This window comes from Narcine bancroftii, chromosome 12, assembly GCF_036971445.1.
Source record: "Narcine bancroftii isolate sNarBan1 chromosome 12, sNarBan1.hap1, whole genome shotgun sequence".
NCBI classification, from domain to species: Eukaryota; Metazoa; Chordata; class Chondrichthyes; order Torpediniformes; family Narcinidae; genus Narcine; species Narcine bancroftii.
The window spans coordinates 98,028,308-98,047,812 of NC_091480.1; the positions used below are offsets into that span (position 1 = coordinate 98,028,308).

At 46.0% G+C, this 19,505-nt stretch overlaps 1 protein-coding gene across 1 annotated transcript in view; it reads left to right on the forward strand.

Moving 5' to 3' along the window:
- mrc2 (mannose receptor, C-type 2) overlaps positions 1-19,505 on the forward strand; it is a 134,971-nt gene that overhangs the window by 15,260 nt on the left and 100,206 nt on the right. Inside the window, exons 4-8 of the mRNA XM_069905084.1 lie at positions 5,119-5,232; positions 7,297-7,437; positions 10,919-11,107; positions 14,358-14,512; positions 16,836-16,952. Coding sequence (XP_069761185.1) covers positions 5,119-5,232; positions 7,297-7,437; positions 10,919-11,107; positions 14,358-14,512; positions 16,836-16,952 — 716 coding nt within the window. The remainder of the gene's footprint in view (positions 1-5,118; positions 5,233-7,296; positions 7,438-10,918; positions 11,108-14,357; positions 14,513-16,835; positions 16,953-19,505) is intronic.

Sequence of the window (19,505 nt, forward strand, 5' to 3'; positions counted from 1 at the left end):
TGAGCTCTCTGAACCCTTCTCCATTAACAATGGCGTGAAGCAAGGCTGTGTTCTCGCACCAACCCTCTTTTCAATCTTCTTCAGCATGATGCTGAACCAAGCCATGAAAGACCTCAACAATGAAGACGGTGTTTACATCCAGTACTGCACGGATGGCAGTCTCTTCAATCTGAGGCGCCTGCAAGCTCACACCAAGACACAAGAGAAACTTGTCCGTGAACTACTCTTTGCAGACGATGCCACTTTAGTTGCCCATTCAGAGCCAGCTCTTCAGCGCTTGACGTCCTGTTTTGCGGAAACTGCCAAAATGTTTGGCCTGGAAGTCAGCCTGAAGAAAACTGAGGTCCTCCATCAGCCAGCTCCCCACCATGACTACCAGCCCCCCCACATCTCCATCGGGCACACAAAACTCAAAACGGTCAACCAGTTTACCTATCTCGGTTGCACCATTTCATCGGATGCAAGGATCGACAACGAGATAGACAACAGACTCGCCAAGGCAAATAGCGCCTTTGGAAGACTACACAAAAGAGTCTGGAAAAACAACCAACTGAAAAATCTCACAAAGATAAGCGTATACAGAGCCGTTGTCATACCCACACACCTGTTCGGCTCCGAATCATGGGTCCTCTACCGGCATCACCTACGGCTCCTAGAACGCTTCCACCAGAGTTGTCTCCGCTCCATCCTCAACATTCATTGGAGCGCTTTTATCCCTAACGTCGAAGTACTCGAGATGGCAGAGGTCGACAGCATCGAGTCCACGCTGCTGAAGATCCAGCTGCACTGGGTGGGTCACATCTCCAGAATGGAGGACCATCGCCTTCCCAAGATCGTGTTATATGGCGAGCTCTCCACTGGCCACCGTGACAGAGGTGCACCAAAGAAAAGGTACAAGGACTGCCTAAAGAAATCTCTTGGTGCCTGCCACATTGACCACCACCAGTGGGCTGATATCGCCTCAAACTGTGCATCTTGGCGCCTCACAGTTTGGCGGGCAGCAACCTCCTTTGAAGAAGACCGCAGAGCCCACCTCACTGACAAAAGGCAAAGAAGGAAAAACCCAACACCCAACCCCAATCAACCAATTTTCCCCTGCAGCCGTGTCTGCCTGTCCCGCATCGGACTTGTCAGCCACAAACGAGCCTGCAGCTGACGTGGACATTTACCCCCTTCATAAATCTTCGTCCGCGAATCCAAGCCAAAGAAAGACGTCTTAATTTTAAAAATTAAATTTAAAACCCTCCATCTTTCAAATATTTATTCACCTCCACCTGATATATAATATATATATATATTAGAAAGATCTGTGCTCCAGCACGCTTGAGAGCAGAGAATTCCAGATAGTCACCTTTCCGTCAGAAGAATTTTCTCTGCTGCACCCAGGTTTAAATGAGTGTCCCCTCATTGTGTAACTAGATCCCTTATTCATGACTCTCCCTGGAAAAGATCCGGGCCCTTTAGCTGCTCTATCATTCATGAGATTCCAGCTGTTGTGACTTTAACCTCAGAATAGCGTTTCCTCTTTAGTCATTTGTCCTCAGAATATATGTATCTTTAGTCTTTTTCAGGTGCATTCTACGCTAAGAATGTGCCTGCGCAGCCCTTTAAATTGCCGTTCAGGTGGCAGTGTTTAAAGCGCAACGTTGGCCACCTGAAGGACACAGCTGCACAGGATGCGGCTCTGAGCCCACTCTGGCTCCTGCCCAGTGTCAGCTGTGATCAGCAGCCTGGACCCTTTAACATCCGCTTTCAGCCAGCTACATTCAGATGGCTGGGGGAGCCACTGAGCTGAGCTGATTATCCCTCTCGGAGGAGGGTTACGTAGTTCGCCTCAAGAGCGCCTCCTGCACATTCAGGTGGCCTCAAAACAGCCGCATATTGCCTAAACCTGCGGCTTTACCTGCGGGGCAATTGGCCACCTGAAAGCGCCTATTGTCTGCCGTGCACACTCAAATCTGCGCTTCATTCCCAGAGTTCCAAAACACAAAAAATCCTTGCCTCGTCTCTCTCTTAAATAGGCAGACCCGTACTTCTAGATTCCCCCACAAGAGGAGACATCCTCCCCACTTCCACCCTGTCAAAATGCCTCCGGCTTCATTTGAGCCCCCTGTCACTCTTCCACTCTTCATCTGCACTGACTGAGACATTTCCTTCGAGAAGGTTACAAGAGGATATAGAAAGGATGCAGAGACGGGCAGATGAACTTCAATCTGGATAAGTGTGAGGTGATGCATTTGGGAAGGACAAACCAGAAGGGAGAGTATGGGGTTAATGGTTGGTTACTTAAGAGTGTGGATGAACAGAGGGACCTTGGGGTTCAATGCTGGGATTCATTAATAGGATGATTGAATTCCAGAGTAGAGAGGTCATGTAACAACTCTACAAATCTCTGGTGAGACTGCATTTAGAGTATTGTGTTCAGTTCTAGTCACCTCATTTATGGAAAGGGTGCAGAGGAGATTTACCAGGATGTTATCAACCATCAGTTCATATGTTTCTGTTTGCAAAGTAAGCCTTCTTAGTCCTTCCAGTTCAGGCCAATATCAGTAAAGCAGATGCTCAGGTCATGTATGTTCTGGAGTTTACTCTTCACACATTGACTGCTCCAATTGACATTGCTACTGTGGCTGTCCTTCAGAGAAATGGTCTGACTTTGTACAAACTAATTGCAGGTTCTCTTTCTTTGTCTCCTTCCCTCTATCTTGCTCTCTCTTTCCCGCGCTTGCTCTCTTTCCCTCCTCTCTCTCTGCAGTGCATGAAGTGTGTCATAGCTGCAAGTAAATGTTAGAATTACAAATGGATTATACAGCACTGATGAAAGTGAGAACTTAAACTTGTACAACAGCTGTTAGATGCAGGACAGCTTTAAAGCTGGCAAGTTACTTTTGAAGTAAGGTCACTTTGAAGAGAGAGGTGGGAGCCAATCTACACGAGTGTAAACTGATCCTTTTGCTGCCAATCTGTTGAAATCATCAAATAAACCTAGTCCCCTGGACTAGGAGGCTCCAAAATAAATGGCAGGAATGGGGATGGAGGTGAGGTTGGGGTGTGGGAGAGAGAAAAGGATGAGGAGAATATTAGAAAGGGCAAAGGACAGTGGGCATATTGGAATTTTGCAAACACTTAGCTGAGAGAGCAGACCTCGTAAAGTTTGCGTTAACCCATTCACATCAAATGAAAATCAAATCAATTACAAGACAACTATATAACGACTTAAAATATTGTCTTCCCTAATTAAGGTGCAGTGTTCTCCCCACAGTGCCATACACTCCTGGAACCCGTTTATGGTTTCCATGCACACTACATGTTTCCGTTCTAAGGGCACCCGAGCTCGAATATACTCCCGGTTGTGCCTTTGGTACAAGATTATTCAGCCCATGACCTCATGCCCACAGAGGCTGTTCACTCTCCTTACCAATTACTGTAAAAGCAGCATTTGTTTGCAAACCCGTTCTATGAATTGGAAGAACCAACACAAGGTGCTTCTATCAGTGATATTGTGGTCGCTTTTCCCACAGCTCCCCGTGTGCATTTTTTGATGTTTGCTTTTCCACGGCTACTGCTCACCTGAGACGTTTGGGGAAAGGGAGTTGAAGTGGAGCCTGGGGGGGTGGGGGGTGGGGGGGGGTAGAGGGGTAGCTCCTGCCGATGTTTTGCCTCACTGTGAGATGGAATGTTCCCATGTGGTGAGTCATTTCGTCTGGCAGAAGGATGAGAGCCAAGTCTGCAGAGTCTCCACTCCAGCCACCTACAGACTGATTCCCTTGGCTCACTTTGTTTAAAACAACTGAGTGAAGGGGGCGGGAGGCTAGACATGGCCACACCCTCTAGAAGAGCCACTAAGCATGAACATGCTCATCTCTCAATGAAAGTGCAGTGCTGCCATTTTGCAACTCCCAATCTAAGAGGCCCATGGAAAACCACTAACAATGTATTCAAGGGAGAGGTCACATTTTGTGCCAAGCGTGAGCTTTGGTGTGCACACAATATCCATGGAAAAAATGTTTGGTTTTCTGAGGTTTCAGTATTCAGAATTTTGGATAAAATATTATGTCTCTGTAGTAATTAAAAGAGATGCATAAGATAGATAATAAATATTTATGGTAATACAAGGACAATAAAAGATGACTTTTGTGGTGTGGAAGCAGCCTGATTAGTGTAATAAGGGGACGTTCTCATGTGATAGCTGTTGGAAATAAATTTATCTTGTCAAGTCCTGTTCTAAATTTTCTTCCAACCATCTACAATGGATCAAGCTTTTCTTTTATGGAATACGAAGGGAATAGTTTGTTTTTGCGATTTATTTATGGATAACTGTCTTTTGACCGGTTGTGTAATAAATATAATTTGCCTAGATTGCATTTTTTTCAGTTTATCTACAGATTAGGAACTTTTTAAATGTTACTTTATAACCTTTGATACAGTTTAAGGTGGTTCATATGTCCAAGGACAAGCGAGTTCGTTTTTACTCCCATATAAACCCTCTCTGTGACAGATTTCATTCTGAGATGGCTTCCCTGATGCCCTTCCTTGAAAAAATATTGGGATGATATTTCTGATATTATTTCAGCAGTTTTGCTCATTGACCTACAACCTCATCCTATTCAACATTTTCATACGATGTAAATTGATCTTTTCCGAATCCTTTTCAACAATGGGGAGGCTCAGTTTATGTATGTCGCTCAATGTCTGTTTTTGTAGATGTTAACCATTGTTAATGCAAATCCCCACCTCTGTATCATTATGTTTATTCATCTAAAACTTCATAAAGAGATTGAAAAAGAAAGGAAACCATTTGAAGATGTCACGACACTGCCTGAAGGTAGCGAGCGGTGAGAAGAGGTTGTGATTGAATTAAATTAAAAGTGACAAAAGGTACAAAAAAGAAAGATGATAAATATTCACAGTTATTCCACTGCGAAAAAAAAAGTGACTTTAGCAATGGAGCGGACAGTCCTTTGGTGGTGTTGGGGCAGTCCCTGATTTATGTAATGAGGGAAAGTTTTCAAGAGCTGATTACTGTTGAAAGAAGCTGTTTTTGAATCTTGAAATCTCAAATTAGCTGCGGTCAATGTGGACATCAGTTACATGCTGTGATGTTGTTTCTTCCTCTAGGCCTCTTGACTGGCTACAGTGCTACCCTTTGGATTGGCCTGAACGTTTTGGACATTGATGGTGGCTGGCAGTGGTCAGATGGGGCTCCTTTGAAGTACCTCAACTGGGAGAGTGGTAATCAATTCAACATAAATAACAGATCCTTTTCTTGCTTCCTATTCAACTCATCAGGTTGTAGCCGAAGTTGATTGTGAACCTTCAGATACTTTCCGACACTAAAGTTGCTACATGAATGTAATTTCTTCCTCAAGAGCACATGATCTTAGAAACTGTGTTGTGTTCTTCTTACAATACCCAACAGCAGGCAAGACCTGAAACTAAATTAGAACACTCAGTGGTCAGGGGATAACTGTGGAGAGGAAACCGATAATTTTGCAGATGGTTATCTGTTCAAGAACTTCACATTTTCAGCATCCATATTTTGTTTCTTTAAATTTCTTAATATTTTTCAAAAATGTAGCCATACATCACAGTAACAGGCCCTACCAGCCCATGAGCCCGTGTTTCCCAATTACACCCAATTAAACCTATAACCCCCTCCCCATGCATTTTGAAAGGTGGGAGGAAACCGGCCACCCAGAGGAAACCCATGCAGACATGGGGAGAACGTACAAACGCTTTACAGACCTCAGCGGATTCGAGCACGAGTCAAGTTAAGTTTATTGTCATCGATTGTACAAGTATATCCTGATGAAACCACGTTCTCTGGTCCTCAGTGCAAAACGTGCAGACACACAACCAGACATAACACATACAGACAAACAATACATATGCAGGACGTGCTTTATCTGTACAAATAAATAACAAATGAAGAGCTTTGGATGGCTCGTGTGAGCAGTTCCTTTGGTTGTTCAGTGTTCTCACTACCCGTGGGAAGTGTGTTATGTCCTAGCATTGCACTAACCACTTCCAATTGTGTGGCCCTAACCGCATTCCTTCTGGCAAATTCAGATAATTAGTCATCTTTTCCCAACTCTCCACCCTCCAGGACTGTTTGTGTTATTCACTCACACCTCATTTCTGCTTTCCATGCTATCCCACAGGCATTCCTTCTATTCTCTCTTCCTCTCCCTCCTTTCCCAGTGTTTGTGTTTCTAATTTACCCCAATTCTGATGACAAGTCATTGAACTGAAACATTATTTCTGACATACATTTTAGCAGGTTTTGTTTTAATTTACATTATCAGCATCTGCAGTATTTTGCTTTTATTTGTGTGTGGACTCTTGCTCTCTCTACTTTCCAAATACTCAGCTTCCAAATTGAATAGAAAAGAAGGACGTGGGAATTATAAGGGCTAAAAATATGATACCCGAAATTTCTATATTTACTTATGACTTAGGAGGAGACCATTTGCCCCTTAGCATCTCTGCTTGCCCACAGACCAGCCCATTCCCACGCAAATTTACACCGTAACTTATTTTTCCCATCAACTCCAATCTGATCCTGCCACTCACGTAGACTAGGGGAACTCTACAGTGGCCAACCCACCTAGACTAGGGGTACTCTACAGTGGCCGACTCATCTAGACTTGGGTTACTCTACAGTGGCCGACTCACCTTGCATTTTTTGAGATGTGGAAGGATACTGGGGAACCTGGGTCACGTCACATGGTCAGAGAGAGATGATATCAGAGGTCTGCTTGGCAGAATGAGAGGGGCTCCATGGAGGAAAGTGAGAAAGTTTGACTCGATCCAGGAGCTCCCTCTCCAACAGCTCATGGCAAGCACCTTCACCACAACTGCTCCTCCAGTTTCAGCATCTGGCTTGTCGACACCTTCTTGGGAGTAATTTAGGATGGACAATAGCAGCTGGCCTTGCCAGCAACACCCAACCCTCAGGAAACAAATAGGTTGTCCTTCAGGAAGGATGCAGTGTTTCTGAGGACACTATGTGGTGTAGACACCTTGCTGATGGACATGACTGCTTCGGTCTTGATAAAGGGTTTCAACAGAAATCTGACTGACTATTTCTAGCCGCGGATACTGCCTGACCAGCTCAGTTCCTCCAATAATTCTTTATCTGGTTAAAATCTGACTATTAAGAAAATTGGGCCCCATTAAATGAGGCTTGAATTTGTACTTGGCCACAGCATAAATTGACAGGAGGCCTGCTCTTTGTTTAACCCAGGTCCAGCATAAATATAGCCACCTAACTTCTTCTCTCCCTCTGTCCATTAGACCAGCCAGCAAACTCATTGGAGGAAAACTGTGGAGTTATCAGGACAGAATCTTCGGGAAGGTGGCAGAACAAAGACTGTGGCATCGCTAGGCCATACGTTTGTAAGAAGAAGCCAAAATCCACGGATGCCATGACCACAGGTAGGGAACTAACCAGGTGTCCCAGTTCCTTAATTAACAGGGCACCCCTGCCCCCACCAGGTCAGGGAATAGTTGCTTATTTTACTGAGAAGATTTCAGTGGAAAAAACCCCTCCTCATACTAGTGAATGCTGTTGAAACTCAGCAGGTCGAACAGGCTACTTTATGTAGCAAAGATAAAATTACTGGACATAACTAACGTTTTGGGCTTGAGACTTTCATCAAGGTATGGATAAAACGAGGGCACATCAGCCATCCTTCCCTTATCCACCTATTAGCTCCTGACTTTGGGACTGTACTCCTCTCCCCCACCCCCACCACTTTGTTCAGGCACCTGCCGACATTTTGATCAGGCCTTGTTTTTACTTCGACCGTGGTGTGTGAAGATCTTTGTTTTACTCCCCTCTCCATCCTGTCCGTTGCTGAGATCACTGTGTCAACGAAGAACCAAACCGTAGGCATACCTCCGAAATGTGGGTGGGTCATTGGAATAGAAGCCCCACGAGTAATGGAGGCTGGGATTTCATGAGAGGAACCACATTTTAGATAGCATGGTGGAGCCAGGGCCTTGTAGAATGGTCACAGCTTAAAAAGAAGCCAGGAGTTACGGATTTGTGATGGGGTCCAGGCACTGTGGAGGAGCTGGGATTTGCAGGCCAGGTTAGTGGGATTGATTTTGGTTAAACAAGACAGTCTGCAATACTGGATTGTAGTTCAATGCACAAAAAGTGCTGGAGAAAATCAGAAAGTCACGCAAAGTTCTTCATGTCGCAAAAATACGGAACCAATGTTTCGGGTCTGAGCCCTTCAGCAAGATATGAGCAAACAATGGGGTGGTGCCTGGATATAATGTTGGGGGAGAAGCACAGGCCCAGAGGCAAGAGGTGGATATGGGTGAGAGGGCAGAAGAGAAAAAATGCAATGGGGGAGGGGATACATATTTGAAAGGAGAGGGAAGGGATGGGGAGCTGGAAGAAAGAGAACAGGGAGGGGACATGGGGAGAGCGGGAGGGGATGAGAGCGGGAGGGGATGAGAGCGGGAGGGGATGAGAGCGGGAGGGGATGAGAGCGGGAGGGGATGAGTGCGGGAGGGGATGAGTGCGGGAGGGGATGAGAGCGGGGGGGGATGAGAGCGGGGGGGGATGAGAGCGGGGGGGGATGAGAGCGGGGGGGGATGAGAGCGGGGGGGGATGAGAGCGGGAGGGGATGAGAGCGGGAGGGGATGAGAGCGGGAGGGGATGAGAGCGGGAGGGGATGAGAGCGGGAGGGGATGAGAGCGGGAGGGGATGAGAGCGGGAGGGGATGAGAGCGGGAGGGGATGAGAGCGGGAGGGGATGAGAGCGGGAGGGGATGAGAGCGGGAGGGGATGAGAGCGGGAGGGGATGAGAGCGGGAGGGGATGAGAGCGGGAGGGGATGAGAGCGGGAGGGGATGAGAGCGGGAGGGGATGAGAGCGGGAGGGGATGAGAGCGGGAGGGGATGAGAGCGGGAGGGGATGAGAGCGGGAGGGGATGAGAGCGGGAGGGGATGAGAGCGGGAGGGGATGAGAGCGGGAGGGGATGAGAGCGGGAGGGGATGAGAGCGGGAGGGGATGAGAGCGGGAGGGGATGAGAGCGGAGGGGATGAGAGCGGGAGGGGATGAGAGCGGGAGGGGATGAGAGCGGGAGGGGATGAGAGCGGGAGGGGATGAGAGCGGGAGGGGATGAGAGCGGGAGGGGATGAGAGCGGGAGGGGATGAGAGCGGGAGGGGATGAGAGCGGGAGGGGATGAGAGCGGGAGGGGATGAGAGCGGGAGGGGATGATTCAGTGTGCAATGAACTGCAATCACATTTATGGATAGATTCAAGAGTTGTCTCTGCTCCAGATCTGGCAGGATCTTGGTGTAGATTATGTTTCATTCTGATTAAAGCCATATTGTATTTTAGCACTTAAAACTGGTGTCCTGATGTAACCCAGCATGCTGGAGGATCCTTGATTGGCTTGGTGCTGACTGAAGTAATTAGGTTTGCTTCCTCTCTGAGCGACTGCATTGCTCATGGACACCGAGATTTTCAGACGGTTGGTTCCTGTCCCTTGTTCTGTCAGATTCGCTTGGTGGTGAGAGTTTGGGAGAGGAATCGTCCTGATTTTAAAAACCAGGAGACAAAGAGCTACAGTGATCATGATCTTGTTTTAGAAAGAAATCAGAAAATAATTTTTTTATGCAGCAGGAAGTAGAAATCTGAAACCCCTCCTGAAAAGGCAGCCAGGTTTGAGGTCACTGACAATGGCAAGATGGGGAAAGAAGAGGGGGCACAAGGCACTGCAGATTCTGAAATGAGTGCAAGGAATTCATGGGGTCAGGTGGCAGCTGTGGAAGCAGAAGTGCAGTCAATGTTTTGACCTCAGACCCTGCCCCAGCACTGGGAGTGTAGAGGGAAAAGAGCTGGTGTGGGGGGGGGGGGGTGAGCGGGAGCTGGCAGGCAACAGGTGCAACCAGGTGAGCAGGGAGATGATGGGCAGATGGAGCCAGGTTGGGAGTAGAGTTTGCGGCTGACCTGTAGAGACGGGCAAGGAGAGAGATAAAAGGGGAAGAGAGAGTTGAGAGGGGCGTGATGGAGGAAGAGACTGAAAGGTGTTCAGCGGAAACACGAGGCTGCAGTTGGTGAAATGTCAGGAAGGTAGAGTGGTACCAGATAAGGAAGAAATAGTGGACAGATGGAACCATTTGGGAAGGGAACTGGAGACCCAGTGGGGTAGGTGATGGGCAGGTGGAACCAATGGGGAAGGGGACTGGAGACCCAGTGGGTTGTGTGTGGGTGGGTAATGTGCAGATGGGGCTATTTGGGGAAGAGGACTGGAGACCAACCCCCACCGCCAACTCCCACTGGGATTGAGTAGGTGTTTGAAAGATAAGATTTGGATGGAATATGGAACAAATGAGATGGAGTTGGGTGGTAGGTAGTAGATCCAAGGGGCTTAATGAGCTCCAGGAGTTTGGGTGCATCCATTGTGAATTGGATTGGAGCAGGATTGCCTTGACTGATATCTTTACCTCTCCATTACAACAGTGTCTTTACTTTTAACTGAGTTTCAGTGACTGCCAGGCAAGTTGGCAGATCCGGAGGGAATGAAGGATGCTGTGGCAATGTAATGTTTTGTTTAGTTCACATCATATGATTAAATTCTTCCAAATCATTGAAATAGACCAAGTTTGAGTTCCCTGCCCACCTTTTTCTCATTGAGGAGCTAACTGTAAATTTAAACATACAGCACGGTAACAGGCCCTTTCGGCCCACGTGCTTGTGCTACCCAACTACACCCAATTCACCTACAAGCCTGGTGTGTTTTGAACAGTGGGAGGAATCTGGAGCACCCGAAGGAAACCCTTGCAGACATGGAGAACGTACAAACTCCCTACAGACAGCACCACATTTCACCCCGAGTCACTGGCGCAGTAACGGCCTTATCTAACCATGTTGTCCTTGTGTACTTCCCTTCTAGACATCTGTGCGAACAAGACAACCAAGTGTGTCCCAGACTGGTTGAAATTTCGTTGCAATTGCTACCGGCTGAATAAAGAGAGAAAGAGCTGGCAGGAATCACAGAAGAGTTGCATGAGGTCCGAGAGCAACCTGGTCAGCATTCACCACCTGGCCGAGCTGGAATTCATCCTCACCCAGGTCAAGCAAGGTGCGTCTGCGCAACTCACAGCAAGCAGGCATGCTGAGATCAGGGGTTCTTCCTACCAGGAAAGAGAAGCCAACTAGCGGCTTCTGATTGGGTAGCGCAAGGGGTTGAGCTGTGGTCACGACGGACAAGTTACTCTGGGAGTAACCTCCCTGTCAGTGTCTGGCTGGTGCAGAAGTGTGGCAGTAAAAATCTGCTGCTGGTCTCCTGTGCTGCAAAGGTTCGGTTGTCACGGTCACATACTTACCTTTGTCGGGAGCAGTGCCTGATGTAAGCGATGCGACATGGGGTGGGGAAATAGCACGCATGCGTGGGTGTGTTAAGCATCAGTATACGGGTGATGGATCAGATACAGGAGGAGGAGAGTGAGAGGGTCAGGATCACCCATTTGGCAGTGAGGTGGTGAGAGGGTAGTGTTGGGGGAGTTGAATGCAGTGTTGTGTCTAGTGAATAATAAAAAGAAAGTAGACTTCATGGTGGCTGAAATAAAAGAGTGAGTGTATTATTCATTTGTTTGTAAGCTGTGGTAAATTAGTGTCGTTACACAGTTCAACAGTTTGTGCTTGCATGCTTGAAGTTTGCAATGCTTGGTTAATCAGTGAGCCAGCTAACCTCGAAGGCTTATCGGAGTTTGGGGCATTAAATCATCCATGTGTATAGCCACTTGTCTTCTATGGGAAGTGTGGTGACTGGCTGTATCATGATCTGGTATAAGAAACATCAAAACTCCCCCCCCCCCTCCCAGCGGGAAGCCCTGCAAAAGGTAGTGGACACAGCTCAGGCCATCACAGATTCTCTCCCCCCCATTACTATTGAGAACATCTCTGGGGAACACTGCCATTGGAAGCAGCAGAAATCATCAAGGATCCACACCACCCGGCACACGCTCTGTTCTTGCTGCTACCATCAGGAAAGAGGTAATAGGTGCCACGAGACTCGCACCACCAGGTTCAGGAAAGGCTGCTCCCCCTCCACTGTCAGACTTCTCAACGACAAACTCAATCGGGGACTCATTTAAGGACTGTTACTTGTGCACTTTATTGGTTTTTTCTGTGTATTGCACACTTTGTTTACAGTTTTTTGTTGCACTATCAATAAAGTGGTGATTCATTCTTGCCCGCTGAATAAAAATCTCAGGGTTGTAGGTGACATCAAGGGTCTCTTGTAGGCATTGGAAAGTAGGCTGGTCTATTGATGAATGCAGCTCTGGAGTCCCTTCTGAGGTGTTATAGGAAGGATTGGAGAGGGGGAGATACTCTGGAACTATATGGTGACAGTACAATCCAGGTCATGTATATTTGTGAACTCATTACATCTGGTACATATTACACACTCGTGCCCCACTGTCATCACCCTGCAGTCACACTGAGCTCAAACCAACTTGTCCAGTTGACATCTCACTGCTGTATTTCTCCTCAATCCTTTTCTTCAAGCAATCTAAGGAGGCATTCCAGCCTTCAAATTGATTCCAATATTCAAGTCAGGTTGTGGCAGATCCACACTTCATTCCTTTTGCACGCCTTGCCTCTGTAGCTTCATATTTAATTAAATTTCATCAGAACCCTCTTGCAGTTTCTCCATTGATCCTGAGTCCCAACAGATTCCCTTTGTGTAGAAGGGCTTGAATAAATGAGGAGCAGACAAGGGATTACTGGAGGAACTGAGCAGGTCAGACTGCATCCATGTGTAATAATGGCCAGTCAACATCTCAGTCTTGTTTAAATTATGCCTCTACAGCCTCGCTCTAATTTTAAAGTTGGAATTTCTTTGAAACAAACGCCCTCGGAATTCAGATCATTTATTTGTCATCTGATTGTTCAAGTAGAACCCGATGAAATAGCGTTCTTTGGTCCCGATGAAACAGCGTTCTCCGGTCCTTGGTACAAAACACGCAGACATACAACCGGACATAACACAAATGATACATATTCAGGACAAGTATATCTATAAAAATAAATATGGTTTTGTACAAATGAGAGTCTTGGATGGTTAGTGTGAGCCGTTCCTTTGGATGTCCAGGCAATATGAATAAAATAAGAAAGTCTGCAGACACTGTGGTTGAAGTGAAAGCACAACGCTGGACAGGTCAAACAGTGTCCTTTTTAGAGCAAAGGTAAAGATACATAACCAGCGTTCCAGGCTTGGCCCTTCATCAAAATGCAAGCACCTGAATAAAATGGTGGGGGGCAGGGGAGGAATACAGTTCCACAGATCAAAGGTGACTCAAGGAGGAAGGGCACAACTGCAAATAGGGGTGGGGGGGGTGATGGCTGGTCGTTGTAACATTCAGGTGCATCAGAGTTGGTATCAATGTGGACAGGCACCGTAGACTGGTGCTACCAGGTGCTAACATCTTGTTTGTTCGGTCATCCTGCAGTGTAGAACAGGGATTGTGTAAAAATGATGGGCAAAATCGATGACATCAATAAAAATCAACATTTCAGATTGAGCAATTTTGAAAGCTCCTTCACTCAAGTTGCGTGCGCCCCACAAAAGTGCTGGAGAAACTCAACAGAGTTGCACTCAGCTTCCATAGAAAGCACAAGGCAGCCAATGTTTCTGGCCTGGGCCCTCCTCCAGGAGTGCCAAAAATTAAGAGGTGCTTTTACCGAGCTTTCCATGGATGCTGCGTGACCCACTGAGTTTCTCCAACCCTTGTGTACTGAAGTAGGCTCCAGAGTCTGCAGACATCTTATTTACCTTCACCCAAGTTGGGACAACCTTTTGAAGGTTCCCGCCCTGCCTTGTCTTTTTACAAAGTATAATAATTATGATCGCTATTGCTGTAAAGTTGAGGGGTTGCTGTAAAGTTACGGGGTTGTAATCACAAAAGTTGTTGCTGTGCCGATGGGCAGAATACATGGAGCAGGCAGCGCCTGGTCTGAGACACTGTCTCCTAGTTCTTGATCTGCACCTTGTCTCACTTTTCTTGTTGACCCTCTTGGTTCTGCTAAAGATGCATTTGTTCCAGACTGAAAATCAAAAAACTGCAGGTACTGGTAATCAGAAAAAAAATGCTGCAAATACTCAGCAAGTCATGCAGCGACTGTGGAAGGAGAAGCAGAGTCAGTATTTTTCATCATAGACCCTCCATCATAACCCTTCTTTATTGAAAAGGGTGTCTGTGGCTTTGTGCTGAGCGCAGTACAACCCATCAGATCACACAGTCGCAGACCACACACCTTGAGATTCGGGCCAATAGCTGGTGTTGGCTTCTATCCTCAGCTCCCTAAACATGTCCCTCTTGCCGCAGACGTCGAGGAGCTGTGGATTGGCCTCAATGACATCAAACACCAGATGAACTTCGAGTGGTCGGATGGAACTCCGGTTCAGTTCACCTACTGGCATCCCTTTGAGCCCAACAACTTTGCAAGCAACCAAGAGGACTGCATTACACTCTTGGGATCGGTAAGGGTATAATTACAATAATTAAGGACATTTAGAGGGATATTGGCCCAATGCAGGCAGATGGGATGAGCTTAGAAAGACCCCTTGGTTGACATGAACAATTTGGGCCGAAGGGCCTGTTTCCGTGCTCTTACCCCTGACTGACATCTTGCCATCAGGAGGGCTGAAAGGGACCACAACCAAGTTTAGTCTTTTTTTTAGAATTGTGTTTCACTCAGAATGGTGGGTAAGGATATTCCGTAACCTCTCCAGTGTGGGTTAGAATACATTCTCTAAGGGCAGAATGGTTGTTACAGCACCAGCACCCGAATTCGAACCCACCGCTGTCCATAAGTAGTTTGTACTTTCTCCACATGTCTGAATGGGTTTCCTCCGGGTGTTCGGTTTCCTCCCATATTCCAAAGATGTACGAGGTTAATAGGTTGATTGATCTTTTGAAGGCCTTTGTCCATCTGAGAGGGTCTTGAAAGTGAATCCAGCAGTTTGGTTTGACATAGAGTAGGGACTAACCTCTCTGGCCACGTGGTCTTACTGGGGGTATGTTTTTCAGGGCCTTGTATAGTATACAGGGAAGCCTTTAAGGATGGATTGTAACATTGATAAATATGCTTTCTGAGAATGATGTGGTTTAAAGGATTTCCATTCTGAGGATGGGGCTGTATGCGAAGTGCCTTTTTGAAGATATAACACAGCAAAGGGAAAACCCTTTCCAGAGGTGACGTAGGGCACCAGTCCCCTTTCTAGATCTCATCTGTATTAAGTATCCTCTCTGGATATGGTATCTTACAAAAGATCTTATTTAGTGATCCTAGTTCTGTGAGCTCTTAAATGACTGATCAAGACAAAGTTGCCACATGTAGGGTAGATAAGATAGGGATGTGGCTAGTTCCTGGAGATGGTGTTCATCTTCTCCGGTTTACCCTCGCCTTCTGTTATGCTACCAAGATAGTGATTGTGAATGCACCTTCTCCACTTTGAAAGGTTTTGGGCTTGGGGTGTTGGGTGCTGAGTTTGATGCCTTGAACTTCAAATGTTCCTTTTTTCAGACAGCCAGTGTAGGCAGTGGTGTACTTTAAGATGAACCTTTGCTTTCTCCAGTGGCTTCTGAGATGTGGGAAGTGGTCCATAATTTCCAGGGTCAATGGACTTTATTGTCTTGTTATATAGTTGGTGGAGAACTTCAGTCTAGCAAATACAGAGTGTAAGGCCCATCCTTTAGCGAGCTTCCGTCAACAGGTTAATGATAGCTTGCAGCTCAGACCCCATGCCTGTACAAAGGGAAGTTTTGTTTGGACCATGCGCTTTCAACCCTGAGGCTCTGATTACATTAATTCTGAATTGGAGGTGACTTAGATTGAAATGTTTACCATTGCGTTTGTTTATTCCAGGATGAAAAATGGAGGTGAACTGCAGGATTATGGTGAGAAAGACTGAAAAATGTGTTGGATGATGAGTAATGGAAGAACTCAGGAGGTCAGGCAGCATTCATGGAATGCAAAAGACAGTCAGTATTTTGGGCCGAAACCTCCATCGGGAATGTTTTATCAGGGGATGACACAACTTTGCTTGTTGGTAGCTTGGACTACCAAGAGGAGAAAAGGAGGTTTAGCAGTATCCTGCTTCAGAGGGTGTCATGTTTAGCTGTAGAGGGCTCACAGATCAATTAGTTTCAATCTCATTGGCCATCCTTGAAGACTCCAAAGGAAAAATGCTTTTGTTTGTTGAATGTACCCAGTCAACATTAACTTGTAACCATCTAGTTGAGCAAGAACAATGGATGACAGTGTGCATTTTGAAAGGACTGGATAGAATGGATGTGGAGATGGTTTCCAGACATGAAAGTCTAAGAGAGTCTAGGACTAGAAGGCCCAGCCTCAGAATGAAAGGATGCTGTAAGAACAGAGATGAGGAGAGGGTATAAATCTGTGGAATTTGTTGCCACATGCAATAAATTGAGTTTTATCTAAAGCAGAGGTTGATAGTTTCTTGATTCATAAGGGCATCAAGGGTTATGGGGAGAAGGCAGGAGAATGGGATTGAAAGGAAAAATACATCAGCCATAATTTGAATGGCGGAGCAGACTCGATGGGCTGAATGGTCTGATTCTGCTCCTGTCTTATGGTCCTTTGCATTTTATTGTTAAATCCCTTTAATCCACAGCTGATTTATTTACTGACTTCTGTTTGTCGGACTCTGTTAATCGGGCATGTCAGTCTGTGGAGTTGTACATCTGAGTGTGACCCATGTTCTATTGCTTCTGTGCATTGTACGTGCTTCTCAGTAAACACTCGGTATTCAGCACTGCTCCTTTCTTCTGAACCAGGAGGGTCGCTGGAACGATGGCCCCTGCAACCTCACACTCCCATCCATCTGCAAGAAACCCGGTTACTTCCCAACAGAAGAAGAGGATGCCTTGGAGGATAATCTCGGCTGTGCAAAGGTCAGTTAAGGATGCCATTCCTAACAAGTCCAAAATCAGTAGTGCTTAGTGATTCCATGCAGAACAGAGAATCAAGTTTGGGGGGGGGGGGTGGTGGTCTGAGTGGTGAGACCAGGTAGATATCAAAGAAACTATGCCAGCTTGTCAGATATGGCATGCCAAATTCAAAACCCTTGGCACCACCTTAATCTTGGTATAAAATTGCTCTGTCAGTATCCAAACCCATTCCTTGTCCCCATTCAAGAATCAAATTTATAAACAAAACATTCTAAAGGCCCTAAAGCCTTTATGAAGTCACTGAGTAAATGTAATCTATGGGGAATTCAAGTAAGCTGAAGTGACGAGAACATCTGTCTGTTACAGAGAGTAACATGATTGGCGTAGCAGTTAGTGCAGTGCCTTTACAGCGTCAGTGATCGGGACTGGTGTTCAAATCCCATGCTGACTGTAAGGAGTTTGTATTTTCCCTGTATGTCTCCATGGGTTTTCCCCAGGGGCTCTGGTTTTCCTTCCAACATTTGAGGCGTACTGGGGGTGTGGTTAATTGGGTGGCACAGGCTTGTGTGCCGAATGGCCTGTTATCGTGCTGTACGTCAATTTTAAAAACAAAAAGCCTCCTGTATTTAAAGTCAGAGATTGACATCTCCAAGAGTTAACAACCTGAGTGGTTAATTTTGCCTTTCTATGAAATTCTGTGTGAACAAGTTTCCCAGATGTGGGCTTGCTAAACCATTCCATATTGCATTATGACAAGAGAGGCTGTTTCAGCTCACCCTGTCCATGCCGGCTTATAACCCACTCATTTTCCCTGGAATCTATTCTCCTTACATTCCCATAATTTCTCCCTAGATTCCACCGCTCACCAACACATTAAGGTAACCTGTGGTGGCCATATAGCCTGAGAAGGTTCTGCTCAATGAGATCAACAACTTGCACCTAATTCCTTTAATTTGGTAAAAGCCTCCCAAGCTCTCAAAAGAATGCAATTGGCTAGAATCTCAACTGGAAGGAAATAATTAAATCAGGATCAAGCAATTAGACAGAAGTTGGAAACACAAGGGGTGATATCCCCTTGACATCAGCACTTAGCACTAATCCTTCAGGCAATATATTTCTATCAGATCAGAGGACAAGAGAGTGTGCATGTGAAGGTCCCAGGGTGAGGAACACAGGACCTGCTGACAATCTATTTTCCTTGTCTCTTTAAAACAGCAAACACAAGCTCCTTTTCAAAGTAACCATTTGTTTGTGCCTGAACTTTGACACAGAGCTGTACTTGCTTTCTCAGCGCCACATTATAGCTCTCTAAACATTGCCAATGGGGCCTAGTAACGTGAGTTCATGACTTCTTGAGCCAAGAGGCAAGAACAATCAGGTTCCTTTGTGCCATTGCCCCTGACATCTTCTCCTGCCCTACAACCCACTGGAACCTCTGTGCTGTTCCAATTTTATCCTCCTCTTTCACCCCATTAAATTCCCAGCTCAAACCTTTCTACTCTACTCTCGGTCTTCAAGCCACCTCTTAAAACCCACTTCCAGTGTGGGATTTAGTTTTGTAAGCACTCTTGCGTTAGGACTGATATCACAGTGAAAACACCACATAAGCAGAACATTTTGTTTTTCTCTTACGAAAAGTGAATCAGACCCAGGAAGCAACATAAATGTACAGAATCACCTGGATTGTTGCAAATGCATTTGTTTTTAATTATGATTATATGATGTATTTATATATAATTATACGATAGATAAACAAATATATAATTATATGATATATACTTATGCGATGGCAGTGAAGACACTTTGCCGTAAGCATGAGGATGACTGATGTACAAACCCAGTAATTTCTTCAACTGCTTGTGAAGAGTAGTTAACACTTCTAAGCATTCAGTTTTATCCTTGCTGAGAATAGAAAAGGTTCCCCCCCCCACTGGAGTCGAACCCACCCCCACACTCTAAGGTAGCCATTCTCAATGGGGGGCTGTATGGCCAACCCTGGGGGCCACAGGAAATTTAAGAGGGGAAGGAGGGGGACAAGGACTGAAATCCTAAAATGTGTTTTATGCCATCGGTAGGAGAGAAGTACTGAAGCTAAAACCTGACTACTTCATGGGGAAGGGGACCCATAAACATTGAGCAGGGTCCTATCAGGGCTACAGTAAAAAATAAGGTTGAGAGTGGCTGCTCTAAGAGATACAGTTGTCTGTTTTCAATTGCTTTGGAAACATTTGAGAGGATCAGTTCGATTTCCCCAGTGTAAAGTGCATATTTCACTGTGAAATGTGCATTGAAGTGAAATTATTTCACTGGGCAGTGACTGAAACAATTGCTTGACCACTTTGGGTTCAAATGCATTGATCATGTGTTCAAAATCCCTCCAGACAACAGCCTAGCTGGCAGGATGCATTGCCTTTGTAATGTTCTCGTGCTGGAAAAGGGATGATTTACTGAACTCCGCAAGTTCCGAGGGCAAGTGCTGTCGGCATTCGGAACTTCTGGGATTTTTGTTTTTAAATCCAAAATTATTTTAGTTGAGATTTGTTCTCAACAGTCTTC